General features: G+C 33.9%; 4 protein-coding genes and 1 long non-coding RNA gene across 7 annotated transcripts; 2 read left to right on the top strand and 3 right to left on the bottom strand.

Moving 5' to 3' along the window:
• Nucleotides 1-263: 263 nt before the first annotated feature.
• On the bottom strand, nucleotides 264-3,337 carry LOC109598759 (dnaJ homolog subfamily A member 1). Its single transcript, XM_020014683.2, has 3 exons — nucleotides 3,149-3,337; nucleotides 2,550-3,083; nucleotides 264-1,358 (listed from the first exon to the last, which is right to left on the bottom strand). Exons 2-3 carry the CDS (start codon nucleotides 3,061-3,063, stop codon nucleotides 667-669), a joined length of 1,206 nt encoding a protein of 401 aa, XP_019870242.1. The 5' UTR covers nucleotides 3,064-3,083; nucleotides 3,149-3,337; the 3' UTR covers nucleotides 264-666.
• A 904-nt stretch (nucleotides 3,338-4,241) lies between these two features.
• Nucleotides 4,242-5,682, top strand: LOC109598761 (protein AAR2 homolog). The gene is made up of 3 exons (XM_020014685.2): nucleotides 4,242-4,736; nucleotides 4,825-5,179; nucleotides 5,233-5,682. The coding sequence occupies exons 1-3, from the start codon at nucleotides 4,334-4,336 to the stop codon at nucleotides 5,633-5,635; spliced, it is 1,161 nt and encodes a 386-aa protein (XP_019870244.1). The 5' UTR covers nucleotides 4,242-4,333; the 3' UTR covers nucleotides 5,636-5,682.
• Nucleotides 5,683-6,196: 514 nt separating this feature from the next.
• Nucleotides 6,197-6,940, bottom strand: LOC126265042 (uncharacterized). Its single transcript, XR_007547596.1, has 3 exons — nucleotides 6,695-6,940; nucleotides 6,390-6,633; nucleotides 6,197-6,340 (listed from the first exon to the last, which is right to left on the bottom strand). It is a non-coding gene; the product is annotated as an uncharacterized LOC126265042 (long non-coding RNA).
• On the top strand, nucleotides 6,628-24,065 carry LOC109598755 (WD repeat and FYVE domain-containing protein 3). Of its 3 annotated transcripts, XM_020014679.2 has the most exons (31): nucleotides 6,628-6,749; nucleotides 10,448-10,680; nucleotides 10,735-11,139; nucleotides 11,202-11,394; nucleotides 11,450-11,636; nucleotides 11,692-11,890; nucleotides 11,944-12,341; nucleotides 12,397-13,104; nucleotides 13,167-13,320; nucleotides 13,385-13,510; nucleotides 13,608-14,044; nucleotides 14,112-14,410; nucleotides 14,477-14,796; nucleotides 14,880-15,207; nucleotides 15,267-15,589; nucleotides 15,673-16,232; nucleotides 16,288-16,738; nucleotides 16,794-17,527; nucleotides 17,588-18,154; nucleotides 18,210-18,477; nucleotides 18,534-18,806; nucleotides 18,866-19,369; nucleotides 19,424-19,642; nucleotides 19,701-20,215; nucleotides 20,276-20,508; nucleotides 20,568-20,821; nucleotides 20,878-21,303; nucleotides 21,361-21,736; nucleotides 21,880-22,026; nucleotides 22,085-22,196; nucleotides 22,259-24,065. In XM_020014679.2, the coding sequence occupies exons 2-31, from the start codon at nucleotides 10,468-10,470 to the stop codon at nucleotides 22,551-22,553; spliced, it is 10,224 nt and encodes a 3,407-aa protein (XP_019870238.2). In that variant the 5' UTR covers nucleotides 6,628-6,749; nucleotides 10,448-10,467; the 3' UTR covers nucleotides 22,554-24,065. The 3 variants fall into 3 exon arrangements, with proteins under 3 accessions (XP_019870238.2, XP_049821302.1, XP_049821301.1); XM_049965345.1 differs by having other exon boundaries at nucleotides 14,112-14,796; XM_049965344.1 differs by having other exon boundaries at nucleotides 14,112-14,796; nucleotides 21,868-22,026.
• LOC109598745 (molybdenum cofactor sulfurase 3) lies at nucleotides 24,056-27,437 on the bottom strand. Its single transcript, XM_020014666.2, has 9 exons — nucleotides 27,356-27,437; nucleotides 26,711-26,867; nucleotides 26,038-26,661; nucleotides 25,706-25,982; nucleotides 25,535-25,651; nucleotides 24,972-25,458; nucleotides 24,698-24,913; nucleotides 24,418-24,635; nucleotides 24,056-24,364 (listed from the first exon to the last, which is right to left on the bottom strand). The coding sequence occupies exons 1-9, from the start codon at nucleotides 27,435-27,437 to the stop codon at nucleotides 24,176-24,178; spliced, it is 2,367 nt and encodes a 788-aa protein (XP_019870225.2). The 3' UTR covers nucleotides 24,056-24,175.
• Between the last annotated feature and the right edge of the window lie 139 nt (nucleotides 27,438-27,576).

Here is a 27,576-nt window from a genome sequence, read left to right as displayed (position 1 = left end):
ATTTATTAAAATTTAACCTACAATTAAACCCATAAATGATTTCTTTGTATTTTAATATCAAGTGTTTTTATAGTAGGCAATTATCATAACTTTGAGACGTTACTCAGAAATATTTCTCATTGTCACCAGAAATGTTAAGGTGCAATGTAATTTGTAATAATTTAAGACGCCGACAAATTCAACTATTTATTTCAAGTATTTTATTTTTACGTATCTTTTACAATTCCATATCCTTTACATTATTTTAATGATAAAAACACCAATGCGATATAAAAAAAATATTTATTATTAACCTGCCTATAAATAAAGGATTTCAATGTGAATGAAAAAATATAATACAGCCACGGTACATCATGGAATTAAATTAATAAATAGTTTTAGAACACATTAATGCACTACTTAAATTAATAAAATTCATCGCCCAATTGTCCCTATTAAAAAATGATATAAAATGGCAAAAAACCAATTATGTAACAGTAGTGATCAGAAGTCTGTAAAAGGACAACTGAGAGAGGTTCTCAAAATATTTGGACACAAGCAATAGCCAGATGCCACAGAAACGAATAACGCCTTTTAAACTAGACTACGAAGTGTATGCTAAAGTTATTGTTATAATAGTAGATGATCGAATTTAATATATGAATTACAATAATAAAAATTACTATATTACGTAGTGGCACATTGCACACGTTGTCCGGGCCCATGAAGTTCGTCGTCTTCATCGTACGCATTCCTCTGGTTCCGTCTTCTGCTCTCCTCTTCGGGATTGAAATCTACTAAAGTACATTCTTCCGCCTGATCGGGGATCATCACTTCAGTTCTCGGCGGCAGTGCTTTTTCTAACAGTTCAATGTTTTCTGGTGGAATGGTCTTGGGGAATTGTACCATGAATTGGATAATCAGACGTCCCTTCTCGAATGGATTTTTGTATTGGGGCATGCCTTCGTTCAGTACACACTTGACTTCGCCATTCTTGATTACCTCGCCCGGCAGTGTGGTGATCAACAGATCGCGGTCGTCCAATGTCCTGATGACTTTCTGGAAACCGCACAACGCTTCGATAAGTTCAATGTCCATACGGATCAACAGATCGTTTCCAGAACGTTTGAACACCGGATGTTCCTTTTCGTCCAACAGGATGATGATGTCTCCGGGTTCCAATTCCGGTTCCTGGTCGCCTTCGCCGTTGAAAAAGATCTTCTGACCGTCGGACATACCTTTGTCTACGTGAACCTCTAGAATTTTCCGGTCCCTAATAACTTTTTTACCGTTGCATTGCTTGCAACGATCTTTAGGATTTATGCGTTCTCCCGATCCTCTGCATTCTGGGCACATAGACTGAATTTGTTGGAGCATGCCTAAAATAAATATATCGACAATTAGATTTAAATACATACACATCATCAATTAACATGCAACAATTTAATCCACATTTGTAACAAATTATTATTGTGAGTGTATTATTTTATCTTTGTTGAATGTTGTATCGAAATTATCAAGACAATTAAAAATACGAGCATCAGTAATGTTGGTTACATAGCTAGTGCATGGTTGACCTTTAGAGCCGTGCCATTAATGACGCATTACATGTGGAAAATCCTTTTAATGAACTATAAATAAAGCAGTCATAAATAAAATGTACTAATCAATTTATAAAGTCCATTTTCATCATTAATTTTTTATAAAAACAATTACAAAATTTGTTAGTCAATTTTTAAGAACTATTAATTCATTAATTTAATCTAAATTATTCATTTATTTTATTAAATTTTGACTATATTATTTTATAAATTAACTTATTTAAGTTGTATTTCTAGAGTTATCAGTTAAGGTCAAATGTTAAAAGTAAATATACCTAGTCATGTCATGTTTACTAGTCATATTAATTAATAGAGAATTTTGCATAAATAATTATTATATCTTTTCAAGTAATGATTTTTATCAGAGATGAAATACTTGGAATCATCTTTCACTATAGGAATTCAGTAATTAAAATAGATCTAAATCTAAATGTTACATTTTTTCTATGAAGAATAAATTGGGGTTCTGGTTGCTAGGTAACTAAATAGACAGACGCGCCCAAAGAAAATTCCAGTTAATCCAGAAAATCATGTGTTATTAAATTAATATTATTTTTTTTTTTACTATGTTACTTAATCAGGAGAACATATCCACTTTTTGTCATGATGTATTAGATTAAATATTTGTTAAACAAAAGAATAAGTAACAAGTGTTTTATTGTGACCTTCTAGAATATGCAATCTCATTTGTTTATAATCAATTTTTAAAATAGCAAAAATTAAATTTCTTATCTTTTGTGAAATTATTTGTTTACTAGTTTATTACAACAGTTAATTATGGATATATTTCTTTAGTTTTGGTTGTAGTGTCTTAATTAACATATACATATTTCTTCAGATAAATATGAAAATAATGAATGATGAAACAACAAATACTGAAAATATGTTGTTAAAATAAATCAAATTTTGGTTTAAGATAATCAATCAGAAAGTGAAAAATTTTACAATAATCGTAAACTTAAAACTAACCTGGCCTTAGTTGTTGTACTTGCACATGCATTCCAGTTCCTCGGCAAGTGGGACAAGTCTCAACAGCGCCCTTTTTTCCGCCTCTGCCCTCGCATTTATCACAGATAACATTCTTCTGAAGAGCTAATTTCCTAACCGTACCCTTATACAATTCCTCTAATGTAATACTGAGTTGGTGAATCACATCTTTGCCTCGACGTTCTCTCCTCCTGCCTCTGGAGCCTCCCATACCGCCGCTAAAGAACATCTCAAACAAATCCATGGGACTATGGAAGCCTCCACCGCCGCCTCCTTCTTTGAGGGCCTGCTCGCCACCCATGTCGTAGATGCGCTTCTTCTCGGGATCGGACAGCACCTCGTAGGCTTGGGAGATCAACTTGAAGCGTTCGCCCTCGTTGGGATTTTTATCCGGATGGTATTTTAAAGCCAGCTTTCGGTAGGCTTTTTTCAAATCGTCACCGGTGCATCCGGGTTTCACCCCCAAGATGTCGTAGAACTTGGTCTCTTTCACCATTTTTACCAGAGATTTAAGCTCTGTGAATAGTACGAGAAAACATGAATGTGAATACAGTTACGTTTGAGTGCAACCCATCACTTACCTCAGAAATAATCAATACTTCTGGAACCCCAAGTAAAAACGTGGTCCGGATAGCAATCGTATCGATTCCGCACGAAAGCCGAACAATATCTGATAGTTGACGATGCCGTCCACAAGGAAAACTCCAGTCAATGTGGATTCGAGAATATTCCGTCCGCAAGGCCAAAACGTGCTAGAACGAGAAATGACCAACAGGAAAGAGATAAAACGACAATCTAGAAAAGTCCGTATGTAACGTCACAATGGCAGTTACGGTGCTATCTATTAGCCGTATGCTCAACTATGAAATCATTTACCTTCCGACTTCCAGCGCCAATTACAACAGATCAATATAACTGAAATAATATGTAAAAATATACAATATAAATAAATTTACTATAAAAACTATATATTTATCATTGTCAAATATATGATTAAAATAAACAAAACAATTATCTATATAAAAAATTAGACAACGTCTCAAGTCAAAATGATTTCAAAAGTAGTAACGACTCAAAAATATTTAAAAAATGTGTGATTTTTGTTAGAAGGAATGAAAATTAATATATAAATATCACGTATCAATATTTGAAATAAATATATAATACGTAATTAAATTTTGAGCCCCATGAGCACGCAACACAGAATGCATAAACGAACGTTACTCTATCCATTTTTACATTATTAAAAACACTAGAACTAACTTTTTTGATAAAATTATATGTTGATTAAACTTACTAATTATTTTATTTTGCGTATCCATAACAATACTGAACCGAAAAAACAATTTAATAATGAAATTATAGGGAAACACATCGAGGGAACGTTTAATTAAAATAACATATTTATTTAAAAATATTTTCTTTTTCAAAAAGATAATTATGTTAACGTTTCAAGCAATAAGTGAAAGCATATCATTTAGACTTTAATAGTATTCTAGAAAATTGTAAATAAAAATATATGATCCCTTTCACTTTCACTTATACAGTGGATATCAACTGTTAAATTAGAATCCTGTAAGATTATCAGCATCACAGCATTCTAAAAGGTAGGATCCTGTAATTACATCACCCAAAAATAAAACATAACCTTATTTTTTATGTTCAACAAATTGATGCAAAATAAACAATTGCTATTACTAATATTTTCTTGTTGGTTAGTCAGTACAGTCTACGTAGTATTATCGTAACTTGAATAATTGACTATAATGGACCAACAAACGGCGCTAAAGTTGTTTGAAGAAGGCGGCGTCTTCGTTTTCTTAAACGTGCCAGAAGGAACGGTTTTTGGCATCGATATGAAATCGTGGAACACCGGTGAAAAATTTCGTGGAGTAAAAATGATACCTCCAGGAATTCATTATATATTCTACAGCGCTGCAAATGATTCTGGCGACGTCGCCCCCAGAACTGGATTCTTTCATAATTTCAGACAGTCAGAGATGCTTGTAAAGAAATGGGATGAAAAACTAGAGGGAATGAGTGAAGAGCCAGTCTCTGAGGAAGAAATTGTTAGACTTAAAGATAACATTAAGTCTTTGGATGGTTTCCTAGGGCCATATCCTTATAATATTCATGAAAGATGGAAAACTCTGTCTTCAAATATGAATGGCAAGTTCTTGATAATACATTGTACACATGATTTTATCAATTTTTTATACTAATTTCTTTTTAAATTATCAAAACATCTAATTTTTAGAAAGTTTGATTAAAAGACTGACACCCTTAAATGGACAAATCAGTTCAGCTCTTGAACTTCAATCACCCACTGATGCTGAGAGACCAAGAGGCATTAAGAAGGATATAAAAAATTCAGAACCAGTACCAGGCACTAGTATGTCTGATAATAGTAGTAGTTCTACAAAGAGAATGAAATTATCTGATAATCCTGAAGATGCATTTTTACCAAAATTAAAGGTAAAAGATGGGACAGAACTGAGATTAACGAAATTTCCCGAGAGAAATTATCCTGAAGGATCATCACCATCTGAAATAACACGACATTCATTAGATTCATCATATGTGTTGGATTTTATGGTTTCTAAATACTCAAAGTATAATATTAGAATTTATATGTCTTATATTTTACTAAACCTTTATATTTTAGTCCCATGGATCTGATTGGCGAATTGGAATTTGCCTACATATGCTTTCTGGTTGGACACAGTTTAGAAGCATTTGATCATTGGAAAAAATTATTTGTACTTTTTTGTTCATGTGAAGTTGGTTTAAAAAAGCATAGGAAATTGTATGATGCTTTTATTGATGTTATTGATGTACAAATTAAAGAAGTTCCAGAAGAGTTTTTGGCGGACATAGTTACAAATAATAATATTATTTATGTTAAGTTAAGAAATTTATTTAGAACTATTCAAGGTTCAGAAATTGATGGTCAACTAAAATCTAAAACTGAGAGGTTTCAGCAAAGCCTAACACAATCTTTTTATTGGGATTTTGAACACCTGGAATCCGAGGACGAAGATGAAGCCCCTGTGATTATTCATATGTGAAATTAGATTAATTAAAATTTATTTTAATAAATTGCTATTTTATTTCATTTGTTTTTTAATTATTAAATTATCTCTAATCTGAACTTATAACATTGTTTTTAATGTTTAATTTTCTTAATATAATAAAACTGACTAAAGCATTAATCGTTCATTGAATATATAGTACAAGATTAATATTAGCCTTAATTAGTGCCATAATTTTGTTCTTAAATGTTCAAAACACATTTCTGACCAGAAATGTGCTAATACCATCAAAACAAAAAATTCGAAAAGGGTAATTCCAAAGAATTGTTGCTTATTCCAAAGAATTGTGGGTCATTCCATTTACCGATGCAAGAGCTACTGACGTTTTCTCTTATTCACCTTTTTAGCAACTAAAAATTAAACTAATTTTTATATTAAATACATGCTAATTAATGGTTTTTGGTATAAAAAAGATATATGATATAGACCAGCTCGTGTTCCCTTATGGAACTAGCAAGTCGTCCTATGAGTATTTTAAAAAAATTGTATACATATACATATCGATGTAGTGTAATTCTATATTAATCAGTAAAAACATTTCATGACAGTTGTGTAAACGTTTAATAATTATTACCATTAATATACGTATACTGACCAAAAGTGTGTCTGGACCTGTGATATTAAGGAAATTGACAATGACCCAAAGAAATGAGAACAAATATATTCCTTAGTAGAGTGTGTCTGAAATAAGATAAATTAAAATAAAATTGTTTGCTAAAAAAGAAGTTACATCGGGTGGTTTTCCGAGCAACACGCTGCATCCTCAAAAATCCAACGGCACCGTTCCCAAAGACTATATACACTGACCGTTCCTGCCTTTTCAAAAATGTAAACGTTGTCTGTCCTATGCAGTTTACGAAAAGCAACGGCCAGCGCACCACGCGTTTATGGATTTCCTCGGGTGCCATCGTAGAGACTACCAAGTGGGAAACGGTGTGTGCGCGCTGCGTTGTCAAATCGTCGTCGACCGTAGTCTACAGTGTTTGTATAAGTGTGTATAAGCAGTGTCGGGATGTCAATATAATGTTGCCATACCAAATGGGCGTATTTTGTGCAAAATGAACACAAGCTGCAATTGGGAACTGATTGGGTGAGTTCTGCATAAACCAGATTTTTGGTCCGTCAAGCCGGATGGTGAAAACACCGTTTATCCACGGCCTGCCTAGAATCGATCTCGACCGTCCATTTTCGACGGATCGCGTTTCGTTTGTTTTCATCTGTTGGACCGCTTGCAGAACGATGCGGAACTTTTGTTTCTTCGTTCGTTTGTGCTAACTAGAAAAGTGCATGAACATAATCAAGTCTAATAAGTGGAAACTGTTCGAATCAAAATGTCAATAATGTTTTGACATGTATGTCACTTGGTCTTTCATGATTTTTCTTGAAAATTTATTTGGCAAACTCAATTAATGTATAAAATTGTTTAGATCCACATTTAATTTTTGGGTAGCCCAATTCGAATCGTGGTCCATATATGGTATAGTGTGATTTCAAATCGTCACAAATTAAATATACAATAATCAGTATAATATTGAGCTTGAATGTTTGTTTACTATATCGAGATACAAATAGTAATTCATAATTCAATAGGTGAAACATACTGTCAAATGGAAAGAGATATCTTATATAAATCAAACATGTTTGTAAAATACATAATATTTATTAACTTTGGGGATTCTTCCTATATAAAGATTGGAACCGAAAATTATTATATCAATAGTGATTTTGTAACTACAAATAGTATTTGCCATGTTATCATAATTTTGCGCAAATAATACATGCAAAAGATAATTCAAATTACCGGATCTGATAATCTAAACTTTAATATTTTGACACAGTTACTGGAATATTCTATTCCTACTATGTTTAATAATGAAAGGACAATAAAATTTCATACATTTACCTATTATGAAATTTCAATAAGTGTTGTTAATAGATTCCTGTTTATTAAATTTGAAATATGATCATTAAATTATTAGTTATCAAAAGTTACTAATAAAATAAAGTAACAAAATAAATCTTTCTAAATAAATAAATATAACATTAGTTTATTATATAGATTATATACATTTTTAGGTACCAAATTTATCAAATAGTACAAACTAAAAAATATATATTATTATTTATAATAATAATGCATTTTAATGTGTTTAAATATTCATATTTCAATAGCAATATTGTCAGTTGTGATAATTATTTATATACAAATTACTAAAGCGTACCATTTATATGTTATTCGTCATTCTAAATTTCACTTGAAGTAACAGATTAATTAAATCCTCTTTCAACATGGCAACATTCAACAGAATGTATGTACATATTCACGGAAATTTAATCAATCGGGTACACATTACGCAGTTAAACCTTTAATTAAAGTTTTTTTTTCTCATGAACAACTTGCAAGGAAAAAAAATCCTGAAACTCAATATAGTACAGTGCAATAAATTATCAAATATGATACGAAAATTCATTAAACTCAGTCGTCGATATGGAAAGTTAGTAATCTACATATCAAATTAAATTCAGTTTTATCAGTAAGTTAAACGTATAACTTTTTACATGTTTACAAATTGTTTATTTTTTAACAGGTCTTACGGTATAAATTTCAACATAAACATTATAAAATTAAGTTATGAATCAGTGATGTGTGAGTAATGTGAATTAATTAACTATAAAATAGATTATTAAAATTACCACAAATATACGATTTTTTTATATGTTTCCCATTTCGGTAATTGTTCTTTTTCTTATTCAAACTGAAATCTAAACAACTAGATTTAGATGATGAAGCGTAAATTTATCCTTTTCGAGGAAGATACTGAATTTTAGTAGCATATCTCATTTCAACTTTCATATTTCTATTGCAGTAATTTTTAATATGAAACATGACCTATTTTAAAATGGCGATCCTAAAATACGTCGCAAATTGACGTTCACATTTTAAAGGATAATCGTAGTTATTAACCTATTTCTTTAATACTTATATTTTGAGCGAAAATGATTTGACATCACAGGAACTATAGCTTTTAAAATAGTGTCGATGTCGATTACACCATTCCCGATAAAATAATTTGTACATAAAATTTACAAAATTGTTTGATTTTTTAAAGAAGACGCCTGTGATATTAGCAAGCGACCATTAATTTAACATTGACATAGGTTAATAACACACAATTAGTAAGTATTAAAATCGCCATCGTCGTACGAATTTCCATATTTAAATAAATAATGTGTTTGTTTTATTGATAATACCCACACAACGTGTTTATGATTCATTGTAATTTACGTTTCTGTTACAACATTAAGCTGACCGCTGATAATAATTATTACGCTTTAAGTTTAGTAATAAATTTTGTTATTTACCAATCTCATAGAGTGCGGACAATAATGTGATGTATTGATTAGATTTAATATTTGGTCCTTTTAATTTAATAAAGGAAATAATTGTTGTGGTGGTGTTTTTTAAAAATTTTTGATCAATTTAAATAATGCTCAATTTATCAGAACATTATAATATCACCAGCAATTACATATCAAGAAAGGTAGGTAGGTATCCTTGGCACATTTTATTTGCCATTGGGAATATCAAACAATTAAGTAATCAAAATGATATGATAAAATGACCAATGAATATAAAATAGAATATTATAGAATAATATTAATTTATTCAACTTCATCAAAATTGTAAAATCAACATAGTCAGATATGCAGTGCAAATATTTTTTTACACATTACTGATGTGCAAAATTTTCACACTGTTGTCAGCAGTGATGTGTAGTACTGGGACATTATAAATAAGAGCAATGTATGGAATTATGTACACTTGTTTGGCCTGCAGAAAACGTGATAAATGGAGATTCTGCGAATGCACTGTGTGATAGTCAACAACAAATTTGTACAGTACATACATATAAGGCACAATGTTGACAGAGGCGGTGTCAGGTTGCTTTGCTGATAAAATAGTGAATTTAAACGGGAACCGAATACTAAATGCACCTGTTATCCTTGAAGTCAGTAGCGGAGATTTAAGTTCCGAAGTCCTTGGTACAGCTACGTCCAGATAAATGTTTGTTTCTGGATATTCTAATTATACAGTTATTAATGCGAAAAGATTCATATTTTCCTAAGTGAAATTGTATTTGTTATTCCTTATCTGTAAAAAGAAAGTAATAAGTCGGCGATACAAACCGTTTCTAATTTGTCTATGACAAAAGATTAGGCAAGTTAATCACTGAAACGTTTCATAAATAGTTTTTTAATCACAGCATTGCTTAAACCCTTTGAAACAACTAAAATGTAAATTGCATTTTAACAACATATTTGCCATTCTTCTAGTTGCACGTGTATACAACAAACAAAATATATTTCACCCGTTATTTATTAAATCTAATTTGAGTGAACGCGAGTACGACCAGTGATGCAGTTTTGTGCGTCGTGATGGTTTTGTGACGATTATTTTTAAAACAGGAAACATTTACTGACGTCACAATTTCAATGTGCACAATTGGAATCCCCGAATCATTTTCTCGCTTCTATTCTATGTGTTAACTGAACCCGAGCAAATAACACGAATGGACAGTTGCTTGAGGCGAAAGACTGATATTAAGAGACACAGAACTGTTTATTTCCTTTTTCATTTCATCGTTCAGATTTAGTGATCGTGACATGAGGTTTTTTGTTTAGCAATAGGTAAATCTAATAATTAAAGTTTCACTAACATTGTTTGCTTGTAGAAACATCTTGTGCTTGAGGATTGAGGAGATTAGCTAATTATTAACTTTATTTCAGGTGCTCTTAGGCACAAAAAGATGAATATAATGAGGAAATTAAGGGGCGGAGGCGCTGCGGCGTCGTCCGCCTCTTCGTCGGACATATCGGATACGGCACCCTCCTCACCTCACACTCAGCTGGGTCTAATGCATCTGAAGAAGCTTTTCTCGGAATATACTCATCCCACACACCAGCTCACTGATCAGGAGAGGGACGACAAACTTTATAATATGTTACCGCTCTTCTGCAAAGTATATTTTGCTCTCGGTTTACTTTTCCGTTACCCTAATTATAAAACTTTCCAGGTGTTCGGTTCTAGTCCAACATGTGATATGAATGAAAAGTTCTGGGATATCCTGGCATTTTGTCATCAAGTCTCGATGCTGATGGTTTCGGAAATAAGAAAACGGGCATCGAATCAAAGTACCGAGGCGGCAAGTTGTGCCATAGCCAAATTCTTGGAGATCGAGAACTGCGAAGAATCTAGTAATGGTTGGATGTTGCTCTCTACATTAAATTTACTGGCGGCAGGCGATGCTACTTTGGTACAAGTCATGTCCGAGGTTTCAGTGCCCTCCACTTTAGTTAAGTGTCTCTATTTGTTCTTTGATTTGCCAGAGATGTCAGAACAGGAGGCAAACAGCAAAGATTCGAATAGCGACTTCACACCAAGAGAGAGAAGGATTCTCTTACAGAAAATTTTTGTCCAGGTAATTTAATTTAGTACGGGCACACATGAACTACTAATTACAATTTATTATAAATATTACAGTTATTAGTCCGTTTATGTAGTCATAGAATTCCTGCAGAAGAATTAGCTAGAAAGGACGATTTAACATTGTTATTTTCTGCTATTACTTCTTGGTGCCCCCAGCACAATGTTATGTGGAGGAAAAGTGCCGCTGAAGTATTAATGACGCTTTCCAGACATGGATTAACACCACCTGTAGTAGGATATATACATTGTAATATCAATTATTATCGAAATAATCAAAATGGTAATGTACATATATATTTTAGCAAAAAGTTGTGTAGGTCTGTGTATAGATAATATGAAGAGAGTACCTGAATTAGCACCCCTAGAATTAGTGGAAATGTTCGTAACAGTATTTTGTTTCCTTAAGGACTCCAGTGAGGTGTCTTCGACCCTCTTGGACGATTTTCGACAAGCTCAAGGATATCCATTCCTATCAGATTTTCTATTAAAGTAGGTAATTTATAAAATTATAAAATTACGCTTACAAATTTATTTTTATTTCAAGATTAGAAAATGAAAAGTCTAATGAAGCACAAGAATCAATTAGGAATTTGGTTTTGATGGTAACATCGCTTTGCATGTGTGGTTATTTAGAGTTAAAACCGTCTCAAGCTTCTACCGGATCATTATTTCAAATGCAAGGATTCATTTTACCTCAACCCTCAGGAAGAGGAACGAGTGTGAGGAACATTCAAGCTTTTCATGTAAATATATAAAATAAGATATTAAACAACAATATTAACAAAATTGATTACAGGTTCTACAAAGCACGTTCTTAAAATCGAATTCCTCCTTACTGTGCTGCACAATTTTGGACGCAATTTCTAGCATTTACCATTCTGACAACGCAAATTATTTTATTTTAGAAGGACACAACACCCTTAGTCAATTCACTGAAAAAATCCATTACAAATCTTCAGAGATCCAACAAAAATTGTTTGAACTCGTAGAATTTTTGGTGTTTCAATTAAATTTTGTCCCTTGCAAGGAGTTAATTTCCATGTCAATTTTCCTGAAAGTTCACAGTTTGAATCACGTGGAATGTAGTATATTGTGTATGAATACATTGCTCAACATTTTAAAACACAATGTGTTATTTAAGGATGTGTATAGAGAAGTTGGGATGCTGGAGGTGTTTGTTACTTGTTTATATAGGTTTGTGTGACTTGTTAATGTTATTCTATAATTCTAACTTCTATTTTTGGAACAGGTACTCAAATTTTTTGGAGGAAAAGCGAATTGCCCAAAGTATGGGTCAACCATATGTAATGTCCTCTGGTCAGGATACTCTTGGGAATCTCATAGTTGAAGCTCTTACGTTACTTTTGCCAGGCAACAACTCCAATGCTAACGTTTTACGAGAATGTGGTGGTGCAAAATGTGTACATGGGCTAGTCTCATATCCTGAATGTAGATACGCTGCTTTGGGTATTGTTAGAGAATTAGCTTTGATACAAGGTGGCGATGATGACATGGCACAATTATTAAACACACTTCATCAAGCTTCATCATCCGATCTTCAAATGAAGATTGATATATTGGAAGCCTTGAAACAATGTCTAAGAGATTCTCATCGTACCAGAACCGTTTTTCGGAAAGTAAATGGTTTCGTATATGTAACCAGCGTTCTAGTTGCTTTGGAAGGAAAACTGAGTAAAAAAGAATCTGATCCTCTGGTAATGCAGTTACTTGTATTGGTTTTCCAAACAATTTGCACTGCTATGAGATTTGAACCTGCCAATGCAAAGTTCTTCTACCATGAAATATGCAAGACTAGTCTTTGCGACACACTAAGATTATTAGGATGTTTCACTGCAGAAAAAATATCCAAATTAAGTGAAAATGATTTTGAAACGCCGTCAAATAAGTTACAAGATCAATACCAGAAAATATTTTTGAGTTCTCCTTTCAATGTAGTGTAAGTATTTTTAAATTTCATAATAAATTAGGCATGTAATTTTGTAATAATCATCTTTACAGATTCACTGATGACATTTCACCATCTTTAGTCTATGCGACTATTGTGTATAGATTATTATATGATTTGGCTTTAGATTTATTTGATAAACCCAACGCCAATACACAAATTTTGCCGGTCAAGTCTCCACCACTATCTAGAGAAAATAGTGAAAATGTATGTAATTTGTCAATTGAATCTCGGTATATTAGAGTAAATAATTGTTTTTATTATGTTTCAGGCGAATAGTTCATGTGGGAAACGGGTAAACGTGAACTCATTGAATCTCAGTCCGCCTACTCCGGATCCAATCATTGTACATCCTGGAGTAGTAGTCTGTATGCTGCAATTGCTACCCTGTATTAAGGTATATTTTATTAATAAATTAGTCATTACAGATGGATTACTTTTATAAAATTTCAATGCCTTTAGTATACTTTCAGTCACATATATATTTTTTTTAGGATGATGATTATGACACATTCTTGGGGCTTCAACTCTTCTTAGGGGAAATAATAAAGTCTTTAGTCCGCAGTGAACGTAACCAACAAGTAATGTGTGACAAAGGTTTTGTCGGACAACTATTATCTGTGGGATCTGCTCCTTTGCAAAATGAAAATCATCCTTTACACGGCCCCCTGCAATATATGTTAGAACGTCTAGCTGCCCAAGCATTAGAACCAACAGACCTTCGACAGTTCCTAAGAATGGGAAATCCACTCTGTTGTATACCCTTGGAATCTGAGGAACCAGGAGGTGGTCCAGTGCCATTGACAAGAATTAAAACCTTGGTTTCAATGACAACACCAAAGGATTTTAGAGCTCAATCTTCGTATACTTTACCTCCTTTTGTTGAATTTGACATGTCAGCTGAGGGCTTTGGATGTCTTTACTTGCCTAGGTAAATATTCTTTGACTTTGGAAACGTACTTACGTAAATGTATTAAATGATTTGTATAAAATTTTAGCATAGCTCCGCAGTCTCCTTCAGCTCCAAGCGTGGTTTCAGCAGTAGACAGCAGTGTTCTAGGAGGAATTGGCGCTGGAGATCGTATATTTCCTCCACAAACTGGACTTAGTTACTCTACCTGGGTTTGTGTGGACAAATTTTCGGATCCCCGTTCAGATCCGCACTGTGTTCGACTTCTAACTTTGGTCAGGAATTTTAATGGACAACGAGAAGATCATTTAGTCTGTTTGTCCATCGTTCTGTCAGCCAGGGACAAGGCAATCATTGTATCCACACAAGAAACACATATTCCCAACCGTAAGTTTCTTGTAATTTTATACAAACAGGATATTATATGTTCAATTGTGATTTTTTATAACATAGACGTTGGTGACTGGGAGCCGGATGGATCTGGCGAACATGGCGCAAGAGTTTGGTGTCCTGATATACTCCAAGAAGGGCAGTGGCACCACGTTGTTGTGGTATTAAATCGCGCCGTTTTAAAAAATTCTTCATTTTCACTCTACTTAGATGGCCAGCAGATTCACGGTCAAAAAATGCACTACATCTCTCAAAATCCAGGAGGAGCTGCGGCTAATCTCAATGTGGCTTCTTCAGTGTATGGATATATTGGAACTCCCCCTTCTTGGAGGAGATATTCAAGACTGTGTTGGAAACAGGGACCATGTCACTTATTTGAAGAGGTAGGAATTGTTTCTGTTTGATGAATTTAGATAAAAAGCCTCATCATATACAAATTTATTATAAATAAGTTACATACTTTTAGGTTTTATCGCCTATGGTGGTTTCACAAATGTATCACTTGGGTCCACACTATATGGGATCTTTCTTAGCACCAAATCTTAATAGTCCAGAGGTTAGTCAAATGGTTACGGAGGAAAAGGTCGTTTTCGGTCTTAACTCGAAAGCAGTTTCACAACTAACCCTGAATAAAATTAGAAAAGTCTACAGTAGAACAGACAATAAATCCATAGCGAAACAATTAGGAATGTCTAGTCACGAAAGCGCCACCCCAATTAGAATTCTACATAATTCGGCAGGACATTTAGCAGGATCCGCTAGAACCCTAGGTGGTGTTGTTATTGGATATTTAGGTAAGTATATTAATCGAAAGTTTAAAAAAGTCATTATATTATTATTTACTCACAATTAGGTGTACGTGTATTTTGTCCGAGGCCTGTCGCTACAACGATAGACACGGTGGGCGGTTGCTCCGTTCTTTTGGGCGTTATTGCTATGGCACAAGATGTTGAGAGCCTCTACGCGGGCGTTAAAGCTCTAGTTTGTGTAGTGAGAAGCAATAAGGTGGCCCAATCAGAAATGGATAGAAAACGGGGCTACCAAACCTTAGCCATGTTATTGCGAAGGAAAAGATCCCTTTTGAATTCCCACATACTTCATCTTGCTTTTAGTTTGGTTGGAACTGTTGACAGTGGCAGAGAATCTTCGGCAATACCAAATAAAACTGCTTTCCAGGTAATTAACGTTCATTCTAAAAATAAAGTCTAGAAGGAATAAAATTTTTATCCATTTTAAAAATTTGTATATGTGTCTTTCAGGATTTGTTGTGTGATCTGGAAGTATGGCATGAAGCTCCTGGTGAATTACTGCGATCTCACTTGGAACATCTTTATGAATTAGCCGCAGAATCTAACGAAAAGAAGAATAATGTTTGGATAATGCGCGACCTACAACTAGTAGAACGATTGTTGCATGTAACTCCCGAGGTGCGACACCCCGCAACGCGACAAGTTTTATTCTCCTTACTCTCGGTTTTACTTGGGGGTCAACCTCGACAAAACGATTTACTAATATTCGGACAATTTATGGTATCTACCTTACCAATAGCTTCCAACATCAATGAGAAAACGCTGAATCTACGCGAAGGAGATTCAGAAAAAGAGGGTGAAGGTGAAAATATCTTGTTAAGGAATAGGTGTCTGCAGTTATTGCATTCCATGGTATTCTCCAATAGGAATATAGTGGGTGATGAAATTTCTAGAACACTGGGTTTCGATTGGTTGCTGTTATTTATGCAGAGCAATGTGCATTCTACGACTGTATTATGGGCTGTTAGAATCTTGGTTGGTATTTGTTCTAGTCCTACTCTTATGATGCGGTAAGTAATTTTTTATAATATTATGTTTATAAACAAACAAATAAATTTATTACAGTTTCCGCGAAGGTAGTAACAATGGAGGTTGGCTTCGATATACAGAACAAGTGACCCACAACAAAATGGCTGTAGTTCTGGGCTGTCCTATGAATAGTACCCATGGCAACGACAGTAAATCTGAAGCTCTTCATATTCCCGGTTTTCAATATTTGGGATGGCTGCTACCTAGTCATTTGGAAATCTCAGAGCTTTATTTTCTACTAACTGCTTTAATGATGGGTCAACCGGCGAAACTTTTACCAGCTGACACTAAATTTGACTTGGACACGGTGTGGGCTTTCTTGTGGGGTAGTTCACTGAATAATCAACCTATAAACAGTGTTGCCCCGAAAATTAATCTTTGTTCTGAGGCTGTAGTTGTGTTGTTAGGAATGGTCAGGGCGATGTTACATAACGAACAAGGTTCCTTACCGGAATGGTTGCAGAATCATACGATTTCAATTGTTCAGGTACAATCAACTTTATTAATGTATGATTCTTATGTAAAATATAATTCTTTTATAGGTATTATTCCAATTATACCACAACATGCCAGAGTTCATGCCAATATTTATGTCTGCTGAGGTTTTAACTGCTTTGGCAAGTGTTCTGTTTCCACCCCAAACATCTTCTATTGATAGCACTGACAGTAGCGGAGCTTCTACTCCTGCTGGCGATGATGCCGAAGCTATTATGCTCGTTCAAAACTCTCTCTTGGAGGAAGAAACTCTCACTCAACATCCCGCACGTCAATTCATCATCGATTTTATACGAGTCATCGTCGTCGATTCCCTAAGTTTGTCCAATACAGGGAAAACATCGCCTGTTATTGATTTGGCTTTAGATGCTTTTCCTGAAAATTCCACGTCCACACAGCAAATTTGTTATCAAACCGAAATACTGGTGACTTTAATGGATCATTTATTAGCCGCTGATATGTTAGTGGGTGACCAAGCTGCGATACCCATTGTGCCCCTTGCCAATGCTCACATTCAGCATGTGGCGCCAAATGTTTTTTATCTGACTGCGAGAATAGTCGATAAACTTTGGCAAGGAGCTTTAACAAAAGATCCACATGATGTATTTGATTTTATTGTTAAGTTAATTGGACAGGCCAAGAGGAGAACTGGTAATTTGTCATTGGAATGTCTATATCACTGTTTGAATAGAAGTATATTGTTCCTTCTAAGCAGACCTACTGATTCGATTGCGGATCAGATGTCTGTATTAGAAGCTTTACATAAACTTACCACAAATAGGTAAGTTTTTTTTCAAGTATTTTTTTTTCAAATTGTATAAAATTCTTCTATGTCTTTTAGGTTAACTGTATTTGGAGCAGGAAATCATGAACTAGACTTTATTGGTTGTCTTACTTATTGTCTCTTGCAACTCACCGCCGACATGAAAATCATGTTAGATTCGAATATGCGCACCACTTGGCATATAAATCCGAGCAGTGATCTTGAATCTAGAGACGAACACCTTAACTCTCATCAAGGCAAAAATCTTATGGCAGGGGCGGCTTTAAGGGTTTGGGAAGAATTATATGTGTGTAAAAAACCTGCAATCGAAGAAGTCTTTAAAGTTACTTTGGCGATTCCCGGTCAAAACGCTAAAGCTCCGGATCTTACATCGGTTAGAGATCAAGTTTTTGAAGCAGCCACAAAATTGTGGCTAAATTACGTTGACGCAGAAAGAAAGGCTACATACAGAGTGCCCTGGGAACTACACAATCAAATACAATCCAAGATACACAAAGTTACTGGCGGATTAACCAGATTAGCAAGCAGGACAAAAGTCCGAAAGGATGATACCATGAGGGTGAGAGTTAGAATGGGCCAAAAACAAGCAGTAAGTTGGATGATCAATCACGTCAACATTTTAAAGTAAGTTATTTTAAATTTCATATGAAATATGTCTAATTAACTAATGTTTTTAAAGGGATCTAGTAGAAATGCGGCGACAGCAACATCAAAACACCACTCAGCATACTCAACGCTACGTTCATCAAGAATGGCTCCAAACTGAAAATGAATTAACTCGAGAAAGAGGACTTTGGGGTCCACCAGAACCGTGTCATCTTGATAAATGGATGTTGGACATGACTGAGGGTCCACACAGAATGAGAAAGAAAACAATGAAAAACGACTTGTTTTACTCACATTATCCTTATCGACCTGATCATGAAAAGGGTTTATTGAAATACAAAGTAAGCATTAACAAAAATATAGTATTTGCTAATTAAATGTTAACGTTCTCTTTCAGGTCGCCACAAGTTATCATAGTAAAGATTACTATCAAGCTGTTCAAAAGAGACAGCTTAGCGGTGTTGGTGATTTAACTACTACTGAGCCACCGGAAAGGTCGGACAGTATAGTAGATGAACCTTCACCATTACCTCTCACCCCTCTACCTCCATTAGCAAGACTTAAATCCGATCCAGAGGACCAACAGGAAGACAATGACACTGAAGAGGAACAGCCTTCCCCACAGCCCGACAATCAAACACTTTTAAGACTCTTAGAAGAAAACGAAAAGGTATTGTCAAAAATAAATTGAATATCTTTCTATTCCAACCACAACTTATCTTGTTTTAGATTACTTACATGTTTAGATGTGCCAGAATACAAGGCTTAGATACTACTGAAGGCTTGCTGTTGTTCGGACAAGAACATTGTTACGTTGTTGACGGTTTCACTTTCTTAAAGAACCGAGAAATACGCGACATAGATAGCGTGCCATCTCACAATGCCAACGAATATGAACCGATATTACCGAATCCCGGTTCGCCCAGGCGATCCAGAGCAATGAGACAATGTTCCAGATTTTCTTATGATGATATTAGGGAGGTGCATAAAAGACGTTACCTCTTGCAGCCGATGGCTTTGGAAGTGTTTTCTGGTGACGGTAGGAACTATTTACTGGCTTTTCCCAGAAAAGTTCGCAATAAAGTATACCAAAGATTTATGGCGACGGCCACTGGCATTGCGGACAGTGCACAACAATCAGTTGCGGGCCAGAAAAGGACTGCAAATGTAGAACAAGCCACAAGTTTGCTCAGTAATCTCATTGGTGAAACTAGCGTTACACAAAGATGGGTGGTTAGTATACTTCAACTATTAAAATTATTAAATGTTAAATCTTGCAATTTTTAGAGAGGAGAAATCTCGAATTTCCAGTATTTGATGTATCTGAATACTCTAGCGGGACGATCGTACAATGATCTCATGCAATATCCAGTTTTCCCGTGGATTTTGGCCGATTATGACTCAGAAGAGTTGGACTTAACTGACCCTAGCACATTTAGAGATTTTACAAAGCCGATGGGTGCCCAGAGCCCCGAAAGATTGGAGCAATTTAGGAAACGATTCAAGGTAAAATTATTAATATACTCAATGAAAAATATTACACGTGACTTGTTTTATATTTAAGGAATGGGATGATCCTCACGGAGAAACTCCTCCATATCATTACGGCACCCATTACTCCAGCGCCATGATTGTTTGTTCATATCTAGTTCGTATGGAACCTTTTACGCAACACTTTTTGCGTTTACAAGGTGGCCATTTTGACTTGGCTGACCGAATGTTCCATTCCGTGAAAGAAGCCTGGTGTTCAGCATCAAAGCATAACATGGCTGATGTCAAAGAACTCATACCTGAATTCTTCTACTTACCCGAATTCTTAATGAACTCCAACAAATTTGACCTTGGAATAAAACAAAGTGGTGTGGCACTAGGAGACGTTGTATTGCCTCCATGGGCTAAACAAGATACTAGGGAGTTTATACGAGTACATAGGATGGCGTTAGAATGCGACTATGTCTCACAGAATTTGCATCATTGGATCGATCTGATTTTCGGGTATAAACAACAAGGTCAGCCAGCTGTAGATGCAGTCAATGTATTCCATCATTTGTTTTATGAAGGAAATGTTGATATTTACAAGTGAGTAAATGTTTTTTTCTTAATCGGGACTATTCAAAATATGCTAAAATATTTTTTCAGTATTGATGATCCTTTAAAGAAAAATGCTACCATTGGTTTTATCAATAATTTTGGCCAAATTCCAAAACAACTTTTTAAGAAACCACATCCCTGCAAAAAAATGGGTGGAGGTAATAATAGATCATCGGTTATTGACACTGGTGCTTTGGTTCAGGCATTCACTTTACCACAACCTGAAAAACTGTTTTTCCATCATTTAGACAATTTACGACCATCTCTACAACCAATAAAAGGTAGTTGCATATTTTCTGGTTTTACTTTCTTGATATTAAAATATTCACTTCATTTTCAGAAGTTAAAAGTCCGGTGGGACAGATCCTTCATGTAGAAAAGACCATTTTGGCAGTGGAACAGAACAAAGTTTTGATGCCACCTACTTTCAATAAATACGTAGCCTGGGGCTTCGCCGATCATTCTTTGAGAATAGGAAATTACGATAGCGATAAGGCAGTATTTGTGTCAGAAAGTGTTGTTCAGAATAACGGGGAAATTTTGGCCTGCGTGTGTCCTTCTGCAAAGTTAATTGTTACAGCTGGAACTAGTTCAGTAAGTTATTCATTAATATTTTATGCAGTTATATCAATATTTTCTATTATGTTTAGGTGGTGACAGTGTGGGAGTACGAAGCTCGCAAAAAAACCCTGTCAATAAAGCATAGTCTTTACGCCCACACAGACGCCGTCACTTGCTTGGCTGCTAGTCCTGCTTACAACGTTATCGTGTCCGGATCTCGGGATTGTACTGCCATTATATGGGACTTATCTCGAGGGGTGTTCGTGCGCCAACTCCGTGGACACGCTGGACCTGTTGCTGCTGTTGCCGTTAATGATCTTACCGGTGACGTTGCCACCTGTGCGGCCACTTGGCTCCATGTTTGGAGTATAAATGGTGATGAGTTGGCGGGGGTGAATACGTGTGTCGGTAGAGCAGATAGGATGCAACAAATCTTGTGTGTTGCTTTTTCACAAACCCATGAGTGGGATGCGACTAATGTGATAATGACCGGGTCGACTGATGGTGTCACTAGGGTGAGTAGTACTTGGTATACATATAGTATTAATTTTACATTCAACTTGTATTCGTAGATGTGGTCTATTGATTATGTCCAAGTTCCTGACGATGATCAACCTGCAACCAATACACCAACTGTAAAAGATTCTAAAACTAATGATACACCAGTGCGCCACGCACCCATTCATCATCGGTTGGTCAAGCAGATCAATGTGTCCAGTGATGGATCTACAGGACTTATGAAATCGGGCTCTGAAAGCAGTTTGTCAGAGGATAATAATCAGAGGTCATCAGTTGACAAACAGCGATCGGACGAGAGTAGTTCAAAGGAATGGAGAAGTGAACAACAAAATGAAAAAGAAACATGCAGTGACACAGAGGAGGCTACACCACCTGTACCGGCGAGAAGACGACGATCTAGGGTTCATGCCGGATTCAGGAAAAGTGAAGGTAATGATTTTTAAAGTACTGATGTCACTACTTTTCCTGATGTATTTTAAAATGTTGTATCTGGTTCCATCCCACATTGAACATTAATACGCCAACCATCAATCATACTAAAAATACTTACATTTTAGTAGGAAATTTTTCAGGTGGTAATAGTGCAGATAGTGCAAGTTTGGAAGTAGACGATGGTGCTGCGATGAGAACGAGCAAGTCAGATACGAGTTTAACCGATTCCTTTGTAATGATCCCCGACAGTAGAAAGAAAATGAATCCGTTAAATGCTCTTAGGCCTGGTATAAATATTTATAAATTGCAATTTAAATATAATTAACTCTTTCTTTAATTTTTTAGGGTTCAAATGGCAACGGCAGTTAGTTTTTAGAAGTAAACTGACCATGCACACAGCTTTCGATAGAAAAGACAATGCAGAACCGGCGTCAATTACAGCTTTAGCCGTATCAAAGTAAGAAGAACTACAATTAATAAAATAATTTATATTAATTCTTACTCATTTACAAATTACAGAGATCACAGAAGCGTGTACGTTGGCGACACTCGTGGCCGCGTATTTTCTTGGAGCGTTTGTGACGTGCCAGGACGTGCAGCCGATCACTGGCTGAAAGACGAAGGTGCCGACGTCTGCTTCAACTGCTCGATCCGTTTCAACATCTACGAACGCCGTCATCACTGTCGCAACTGCGGTCAAGTGTTTTGTTCACGATGCAGCAAGTTCGAGAGTGAAATATCTCGTCTGCGTATCCTGAAGCCGGTTCGCGTTTGCCAAACGTGTTATGCAACGCTGAAAGCCACAGAGCGCTGACACAATATGAAGAAGCTAATTGATTTTAATTGATATGAGGATGTGGGGGCCAAGCGAGGGTCAGATGTGGTTAGTTACTGAAGACGGACTATTGGTCAATTGTAGTCTTAGAATTACTTTGTGTGTTAGGGCATGTACTTCGTTTTCTATAAGATTTGTAGTGGCCCTAAACAAATTTATGGATAATCGATGAGAAGCAATGTAGAAAGATAATTAATAATTTACTTTGTCGTATTGATAAACGTAAAAATATTTATAAAAAAATATTAAATAGTAGAAATTATAAAATTTTGTATATAACTGAGTATTGTATAAAAAAATCATTAAATATATGTTAACATTGTTAAATCAAATATTAATATATTAAATGTACTTTTATATTTGGGTTTTGTGAATGGTTACATTTCTTGGTTAATTAACATTAGTACATTTAGAAAATATATTACTTTTTTCATATCAATTCATATCAAAATATTGTAGATTATTAAAACGATATGAAACTTTTTACAACATTAAACATAATAGTTTAATCAAACATTATTTCATAATTCTTAATAATGAATTTTATGTTACCGTGAATATCCCATACAAATTTCTAAAGTAAAACTGAAAACAAAATAAGTTGTTGTTATCTTTCTGTTGTGGGCTCATCTATTACATCGATTTGAGGAGTAGTTTAGTGTTGTTTACCAAGAGTCTGATCCTTATGACTGGCTGTTTTGTCCGTAAAAATGAATTCCCGAATGTCCGATCTGTTAACTTATACTAATACATATTCGTTACCAAAATTGTGGACGAGCGTTATTTTTGGTGGTTTATAGAGATTATATTGATATTTAAAAATAATCCAACTGTAAACTAATACAGTATTGATGTAAGTTTTAAATTATTTGTTATGTTTAAATTATTTTATACATTTTTTATAATTTTATTTAATTTATTTTTGTTTTATATATATTGTATCGAATTTTATTATATTATTTGTGATATAAAATTAGGCATTTAATAAATATGAATCTTAATTGTAAACTGCTTCGCGAGTAAAATTATATAACAGAGCAATATAATATTTAAATAGAACAATAATATTTGTTGCCTGTGAAGATGTTATTTTATTAATATTGTGTACAAAATAGAAAGCTTGTGCAAATGAGGAGAGTCCCCCCATAATTTATTAATATTATTTTTGTAATAAACCACTAATCGACCATTTACTGAGCTATTTCATTTTGAACTTTTCCACAATTAATTAGAAAATGTGTCGAAATTTGGTGGTTTATTAGTGGAAAAGTCCTATGGAAATAGATCATTAAAAACCAAACTGTAGATAACAATGGGTGTGCACGAGCATCTGTAGACAATATATACATGTGCATTATGGTGCATTCCAAAAAGTATATTTCCGTATATTTTATAAATGTATGTGATATTGTAGAATATAGTTTTTAGAGAGTGTATATATGCCACTGTCCTGATTACTTATTATACAAATAAAGATATAATCCCAAGACAGTTTCGTTTATTTCTTATTTATTGTTTTAAAATTTAATTATTATGACTTTTACATATACGAGTCTTTTTGTATATCACAATTTATATCAGCATTTAACCAAAAATTTGTTTTAAAAAATTCCTGTTACTTCACTGTCTAGGTGAATAAACTCCTTTTCATGTCCCACGTGGTTAAGGTAAACACCAAAGGAAATTTTTCCTTGAAACTCTCTGGAAAGTGAAGCCAATGGTTCTTTTGAAATTTGTCCGGAAAACTGATCAATGCAGATCATTTGACATCTGGTACATTTTCCGCCTGACTAAAAGTAAATATAACTAATTAAAGATATTATGTAATAGTACCTTTACGTACTTTAAATTTTAAATTGTTAAAGAAATATTCTTTGATATCCGTTTCCTGAAATGCCTCTGGAAAAGATATGACGAAGTTGGGTCTAAATCGATGAATTGTGTTATTGATATGTTCCAAAAAGTCTTCCTCAGCTATTTTAGTTCGTAACCATTCTATACTAGCATAATTCACTAATAAATATTGAGCTTTATTAGCTAAAGATAACTGATGCCCTTCGCCTATAAAAATAATTTAGCAGAATTGTTAAAAAATATTTTAAAAATTGGCTAACTCGATTTACCTTTTTTGTATATTCTGCCTTTAATTTCTTCTAGATCTGAGCATTGTTGTAACAGTTTAAGACCCGGAGTATCTAGAACTTTGCAAAGCCATTCAGCAACTTCATCACCGCAATCCCAACCTTGAATTTTATCACCACACACTTTACTTTGACAAAGTGATGCGTCCTGTTCCTTTTTGTTAATATTTTCCAATGGTACAGTAATACTTGGATGTCCTGTAAAATTAATACAAATAAATTAATAATATTTTTGCTTAAGAATTAAAAGACGTGCCTTTGTAGTTCAATATTAAAAGATCTTTGGTTAAATCTATAGTAGGTTTAATTAGACATAAGTTTCTATTTTGTTTTTGAGTGACACTAACTCCTGATGAATTAATTATCATCCATTGACGATCATATTTTAATCCTGTTGAAGTTATCTCCCATTGGTCAGTTACTGAGAACGCACCACAAGATTTAATTGGAAAAAGAAATACATTTTTTAATTTCCCCTTAATTTCAATATTTTTCTTCTTGCTTTCAACCACGGAAGCACTGTTATTTTTAAGCCAAACGTTAGAATTTGTTTGAAAATTATTGTTTACGTTATTCCAATTTACAGGTACTTGCATGATAACTTTGGTTGTAAAACAATTTTTGATCATCTGTAGAAATTTGTCGACGTGTTCTTTAGTTGATGAATAACCAAAAGATATTCTCACTGCTCCCGTTGGATATCCGTCCACCAAGTCATGTTGATCACCACAAACATGACCAGACTAAAAAATGTGTAAAATAAACTCATTATATACTTAATTAATTCTTTGTGTATTTAATATTTTAATCATAACTTACGTTAAACTGTTTTCTAACATCGTCGTTGGATAAATTTAAATATTTTTGACATGCTCCTGGGTTACAAAAACATCCAGTCCTTAAAATGATTCCGTGCAAATTTGCGAAATGTAACACCTAAATCAAGTAACACTTGTACGCCCACATTAATTTATGAAAAAAATTAAATACCTCTGAATAACCAATGTATTCTCCATTGTCTCTTAACAAATTAAAATTAACAATGCCCCCTTGAGTAATATAACTGTCAAAATTAGTTTCGTGATTTAATTTAACTAGAGGTTTTTCATTCGGATGATGCATTACAAGCAAATTTCTGTAAGCGTATTGAGCCAAAGCAAATGTATGTTTGGAAATCAAGTCGAAATTTAAGTTCAACTTTTTTAATATCTCGAAACCATATTTCACCGCTATTATGGATAAAAATGGAAGTGTACCAGATTCAAATCTAAAAATGCAATTATATTATAAGATTCTTGTTCTTGTAAACTATATTTTTTTACTTTTCATATAACAATTTTCTAGGAACCATAACATTCTGAGAGCTGAGTGCCATAAAGACGGTACCTCCACCTAAATATTTTACCCCCAGAACATGTTCAGCTGTATTTTTTACCAACAATGCGCCTAAACCAGTAGGATATCCAAATATTTTATAAAACGAAATTGGCACAAAATCAGGTTTAAACTGAGACAGATCTAAGTCATTAGTTGAAACATACGTAGCGCAGTCGAGGATGACATACCAATTTCTTGAAGATGTATGGACCAGTTTATTTAATTTTCTATTTTTAACAGTTTTTATCCAATCTAATGGATATTTAGTTCCACAAAAGTTAGACTGAGCTGGGTATACAAAAAGAGAGTTACTGTCACAATCTGTATTTAAATTTGTTGAAAATATATTTTCTGATAGTAATTTGAATGCAACTTCATCCTTTAATTCCACAGACCTAGGAGCGTAACACCTCATACCCAAAACTGATGTATGATTATTCTGTAAATGGACTAACATTCCATCTTTCCCATAATTAAAATGTTCTGCGACGAGTTTCAAAGACTCCGTTGCTCCCGAGGTAAATATAACCGAGTACTCTTCAGAATTTGTGTTGAAATGTTGAAGAATTCTACAAAAATAGTTTATTATATGTTATTCAAATTAGTTTAAATACTTACAAGTTTCTAGTTATATCAATTGCATCCTCTGTAAATTTACTGTAGGTGTTTCTGGCATGTGGATTTGTAAAAATATTTTGAGATAATTCGTTAAATACATCACGTAACTGGGACTCAGCATAAAGTGCGGAGCCAGCATTGTCCAAATAAATTTGATCTAAAAGAAGATGATTTTTGTTTAGAATAGACATAGACTTATATATGGCAATTCATAATAATGTTCTGTTAGATTAATATTCATATATTATTTTGAATTGAATTAAGACTAAAAATGCTGTTTTTATACATTTTTATTTATATTTGTTGAGTTTAGAAGGCTAACACTTGACACTTGTCGATAGATCTGGCCTACCATTCTTTTTCCAGAATAATTTTTAAGTGTACCATCGACGTTATGACTTTTTATTCTTCAAAATAATTAGTAAATTACAAGAATAATTATAGAACGTCTATTTCTAAAAAACGATCTCTTTACTTTTAAAGAATATTACAAAACTTGTTAGTAATTTAATGAGTGATTAAAGATATATATTCACAAATTTAAATTGAGTAACCATAGTAACTATTGCAAAATACTTGCTATTAAATATAATTAATGAAGTTGTTAAACCAGTTACCTAAATTATGTCTGATAATATTATTTACCTTTTAATCTATGAAATTCTCTTCCAATAAGTTTTTCTGTATTTTCGCTATAAACCTTAGTGTATTTCAAGAATTGATCCATATTTATTCGTGTCAAGATTTAAACTGAATCTCATAAATAAGTTGCGTCTCTGTATGTTGTAATTATTTGTTGTTTACTGATAAATCACAGTGGCGTAGATATAGATAAAAGACATTCCATTTATCTTTTGATATTCTAA

Source organism: Aethina tumida, chromosome 3 (genome assembly GCF_024364675.1).
Source record: "Aethina tumida isolate Nest 87 chromosome 3, icAetTumi1.1, whole genome shotgun sequence".
In the NCBI taxonomy this organism is placed as follows: Eukaryota; Metazoa; Arthropoda; class Insecta; order Coleoptera; family Nitidulidae; genus Aethina; species Aethina tumida.
This window is presented reverse-complemented; position numbering and strand designations above follow the sequence as displayed.

Bases quoted from the DNA above. Each gene is read 5' to 3' on its own strand.
- LOC109598759 (XM_020014683.2), bottom strand. From the start codon at position 3,063: ATGGTGAAAGAGACCAAGTTCTACGACATCTTGGGGGTGAAACCCGGA. The intron at 1,359-2,549 runs GTTAGTTTTAAG...TATTTATTTTAG, and splicing joins AGTACAACAACTAAGGCCAG to GCATGCTCCAACAAATTCAG.
- LOC109598761 (XM_020014685.2), top strand. From the start codon at position 4,334: ATGGACCAACAAACGGCGCTAAAGTTGTTTGAAGAAGGCGGCGTCTTC. The intron at 4,737-4,824 runs GCAAGTTCTTGA...TCTAATTTTTAG, and splicing joins TCTGTCTTCAAATATGAATG to AAAGTTTGATTAAAAGACTG. The intron at 5,180-5,232 runs GTATAATATTAG...TTTATATTTTAG, and splicing joins ATGGTTTCTAAATACTCAAA to TCCCATGGATCTGATTGGCG.
- LOC109598755 (XM_049965344.1), top strand. From the start codon at position 10,468: ATGAATATAATGAGGAAATTAAGGGGCGGAGGCGCTGCGGCGTCGTCC. The intron at 11,891-11,943 runs GTAAATATATAA...AATTGATTACAG, and splicing joins GGAACATTCAAGCTTTTCAT to GTTCTACAAAGCACGTTCTT. The intron at 14,797-14,879 runs GTAGGAATTGTT...ACATACTTTTAG, and splicing joins CATGTCACTTATTTGAAGAG to GTTTTATCGCCTATGGTGGT.
- LOC109598745 (XM_020014666.2), bottom strand. From the start codon at position 27,437: ATGGATCAATTCTTGAAATACACTAAGGTTTATAGCGAAAATACAGAA. The intron at 26,868-27,355 runs GTAAATAATATT...ATCTTCTTTTAG, and splicing joins AGAATTTCATAGATTAAAAG to ATCAAATTTATTTGGACAAT. The intron at 24,365-24,417 runs GTACGTAAAGGT...ATTTACTTTTAG, and splicing joins TTAACAATTTAAAATTTAAA to TCAGGCGGAAAATGTACCAG.